The sequence below is a fragment of the Capsicum annuum genome, chromosome 8, assembly GCF_002878395.1.
Source record: "Capsicum annuum cultivar UCD-10X-F1 chromosome 8, UCD10Xv1.1, whole genome shotgun sequence".
In the NCBI taxonomy this organism is placed as follows: Eukaryota; Viridiplantae; Streptophyta; class Magnoliopsida; order Solanales; family Solanaceae; genus Capsicum; species Capsicum annuum.
In genome coordinates this window covers 144,622,149-144,626,453 of record NC_061118.1, presented here as the reverse complement: position 1 = coordinate 144,626,453, position 4,305 = coordinate 144,622,149, and the positions used below count along the sequence as shown (strand labels likewise).

General features: G+C 39.4%; 1 protein-coding gene across 1 annotated transcript; it reads left to right on the top strand.

Moving 5' to 3' along the window:
- The first annotated feature begins 201 nt into the window (after nucleotides 1-201).
- LOC107839180 (small nuclear ribonucleoprotein-associated protein B') lies at nucleotides 202-3,807 on the top strand. Its single transcript, XM_016682565.2, has 2 exons — nucleotides 202-1,345; nucleotides 3,486-3,807. The coding sequence occupies exon 1, from the start codon at nucleotides 483-485 to the stop codon at nucleotides 1,335-1,337; it is 855 nt and encodes a 284-aa protein (XP_016538051.1). The 5' UTR covers nucleotides 202-482; the 3' UTR covers nucleotides 1,338-1,345; nucleotides 3,486-3,807.
- The last annotated feature ends 498 nt before the right edge of the window (nucleotides 3,808-4,305 follow it).

Below are 4,305 nucleotides of genomic sequence, written 5' to 3'. Positions count from 1 at the left end.
ACCTCCTACCCCTGTACCCACCAATAATAGATATATCCAAACAAAGTGTTATTCACATACTCTTAATTAATTTATCATGTAATAAAAAAGAACGTGACAATTAAAAATAGCTAATGAAGCATGGTTTCATGAAAAAATCTTTAGTTGAAAACACTATTTCTGAATAGGACCTTTCTTTATGCGAATTGAAATTAGGCGAAATTTAATGCAACGAAAATTGAACATCGAATAAAAAAAAAAAAAAACATGATTTGTCAACACTCCGTAGTGCAAGGACCAAACTTGACATTTTGCTATTAATTATTAAAGGCCCAACTATATTCGTCATAATATATACGTCTACCCCAAAAACCCTAACCTCTAACCCCTTCAAATCTACTCCCAGTAGCTGAGCCTCCGCCGTGCCGCCCCTTGGCCGTCGTATATCCCTTCCTCCAAAACCCTAATCTCCATTTTCGTTTTTGCTTCAAAATTCGCTCAAAATGTCGATGTCAAAGAGTTCGAAAATGCTTCAATACATCAATTACCGTATGCGTGTTACTATCCAAGATGGTCGTCAACTGATCGGAAAATTCATGGCGTTCGACCGACACATGAACCTCGTCCTCGGAGACTGTGAAGAGTTTCGGAAGCTTCCTCCGACGAAAGGTTCGAAAGAAGAACGTGAAGATCGGCGTACACTTGGTCTTGTACTTCTCCGTGGTGAAGAGGTTATTTCCATGACTGTTGAAGGTCCACCACCTCCTGATGAATCGAGAGTTAAGGCTACTGCTGCAGGTTCTGCTGTTTCCGGGCCCGGTATTGGTCGGGCTGCGGGCCGTGGTGTTCCTACCGGCCCGATGGTTCATGCTCAACCGGGTCTTGCTGGGCCTGTTCGTGGTGTTGGCGGGCCTGCTCCGGGGATGATGCAGCCTCAGCTTTCTCGGCCTCCAATGCCTCAAGTTTCTGCTCCACCTATTAATTACCCACCGCCGATGATGAGGCCACCAGGTGGTGGGCCACCACAAATGCCGCCGCAAGGTATGCAGATGCAGAGGCCTGGTGGACCTCCGCCACCTATGGCACCGCCACCACAGTTCAGGCCGGGTGGTGGTCCACCACAACAGTTTCCACCGCAGTTTGGTCAGCGGCCCATGGTTCCTCCGCCTCCTATGATGAGGGGTCCACCACCACCTGGTGCTCCACCTAGACCAGGAATGCCTGGTGGTCCTCCTGGTCAACCACCTCGCCCTGGTATGCCACCACCACCTCCAGGTGGTCAGGTTCCTGTTTATGGACCTCCTCGTCCTGGTATGCCTCCACCGCCAAATGCTCCTCCACAGAATCAGCAGCAGTAGTAAAAATGGTGCGTACTGTTTCAGTTTATAATATTTTTTCTAGGTTTGTTTGATATGTTAATGTGAGTTACTATTATATTGGTAAATCTAATTTCGTAGTTAAAAAGCTTAATGGATCAGAATTCTTGGGCGTTACAGAGATTTATATATAATACTACAACAGCAGCATACCCAGTAAAATTTATGTATAGTTTAATATTGTTAATGATGGAACAATGTCATCCTTCAGGAGGTAATGTTATGTAAAATGTGTTGGAGGGAGTATTATCCATAATGCATATCTTAGCTCAAATTCTAGTAATTCACGGAGAAGAATTTTTCTCTGTATTTTTGTATACAACATCAAATGGGAATATAATCCTCTTAAGGCTAATTTTAGATCAAGCACGAGGAAAAAGTATTGGTTTGGAGGCTCTTTTAGGCTTACTGCTTTTATAATTATAGCATGCATTTAGCTCAAGTGTCGGAAGTTATTTTCTTAAAGGCTGTGTAACGTCCTTTCATCTTATAGATTGGTTTTGAAAAGTATAATCTACATGATTGGTTTAGCTAGCCCTCATGTCCATGATTCTTTGAAAGGTTTTAGGTTGAGCTTCTTTGTTATCAAACTTGAGGAGTTTTCAGACATTTATGACTTCTGGCAGAAAGTTATTTAAAGACATTTTCTCTTTGGATGTGTGATTTTTGGACATATGCCGGACCACTATCCAACACTAATGATTAACATCTTCTGGAAAGATGCTTTCTTGTCAAATGCTTGTTATAACTATGTTTATATAGTTTCTCTTCTCTTCTTCAGTTGTGTGGTGGTCTGCAGTAAGATTTGTACTCTCTCATCTGATCAGTCCTCTTCTATTGTATTACTGTTTATATTGTACATCAAGTTTATCAGACATGAAATCTTGGTGTGATGTGCATATAATAGGCCTATTTGTTTTGATGGGTTTGTGATTTTTGATTTAACGTGGTCTCTTGGAAAAATAAATAGAACTCTACATGATTTAAAGATGTGTTCACCCACTCTTCATTCAGGGTGATGAATGAGGGGAGGTTCTTTGACCTTAAGGTCATAGCACCAGTAGATGAACACATACCGTTCTTGGTAGGTTCACCTTTTCTGGATGCCATGAGGTTCTTCTTTGAAGTTATTTGTTTATCATGGAGCAAACGTTCGTCAGTCACTGCCCTAATGTACCTTTAGTATCAAATAATCTAGGTTGGCATTTGTTTGTGTAAACTTTTATGCAAAAAAGTAAAGTTCTTTTTGGTGTGTGTGGAAAAGAGAGTGAACTTTTCCGATTTAGGTTTTTTGTAAAAAGGTTGAAATTTTATTTTGAAGTTGAGGTTTAGTGTCAAGGAATCACACCCTTAACCTCTTCTTCCACCCACAACTCTCCGGGACAATAGAAAAGTTACTACTGCTACCACCAAGCATATCAACTTCCATAAACTATTCTTCCAACGAAATTCTTCAAAAATCTTTTAGCCAAATGAGGTTCAATGGGCTCCTTCTTGGTCCTGATTGCATTTGGTAGTAACTTGCATAATTTTGTGAGAAGCTGAATGTTGAACTACTGCGTGTTCCTGCCAGCACCTCTCCTCTTCCATCTATTAGGTTGCTTACTGGTTCTAACTGCACTGATTATCTTAGAGCATGTCCAAATTAGTATTGAGTAGTGATATCACTGCAGCAGTTCTTTTTTCTGTTTCCATTTCCATTTTTTACATGTTGTGTGCATGGCAAATTAATGGTTAGTTAATGCAAAAGGTTTAGTCGACCTTTTTGGCTGGACAATTTTGTCCCCAGTTATTAATACCGGACATTTTTTTGGAGTTTGTTAGCACTCTAGTTTTATATGGAGCCAATGTATAGGGGCTATTTAACACTCTTGTATTGTTGTCTTTCTGTAATTGTATGCCCCATGTTATAATGCATCTTCCTGATGTCCTTCTTGAATGAAGCGCCTTCATAAAAAAATGGTTACTATGGAAAGTGAAAGCGTGTTGCTGCTGTCTAGAGATGACAAATCTTCTTGCGAGTCTTATAAAGTACAAAAACAAAATTACCTTTTTACACTGGCGATCAGAATGTTGTGTCCCTGATCCAACCTGAATAATGACTCATTTGTATTGTTTTTCTGTGAGCAGTGTAGAGTTCCTGTAAAGGCAAACTAGTCATATCTTCTCCTGCATGCTTGAATGGTGGTGTTACAAGAATCACTGGGCTATGGTGATTTCAGTTATGTTGTGCTGGTCAGGTGTTTGATCTTCATGCAGTATGTACCCAGTGCTCATCGTTTTTGCTAGATTTGTAACTTCACGAGACAGGAGACTTCAAACTGATGTACTTAACAATATCTGTCTGTCCTTTTATATTAAATATTAGAACTGCGACTATTTGATATGGCTGAATGATGACTTTAGTTGTGGCAGATGGTGCTGGTATATGCAGCTCATGTCTTTTATTTGATCTTTCTCTAGATGGCAAATAATTCCTGATGTTCAGTTCTGAGTTGTTTCTTGATCTAACTTGAAATTTTGCTGTCAAATATGAGTTTCTGGCTTGTGTTTGGAAAAAATACTAGGGATTATTTGATTTATATGTGATTTTGACCATGTTTACACTAATATTGAAGCAGAAAAAGAAAACAAAACAGAACTGTGGATTTGTTTTACCACTTTTTGCTGATGGAGTTGGGAACTTGGTACAGAAAAGACCATAAGCTTCCGTTAATCCTACTATTCCTCCTCTTTTTCCCCTCTTATATTTGCACGTTAATCTTTGTATGTAACAAAATTTCATTTCAGTGCATATCATCACACTAAAAATAGAAGCAAAAATGGAACAACAACGCCAACGCCAATTATAATAGAAGTTCTATAAAATGTAAAACCTCTTCTCAATTGGTGACTATAATCTATGTACATCTTTTCTTTTTATTGCGCCCTTCTTTAGCTCGGGATATCA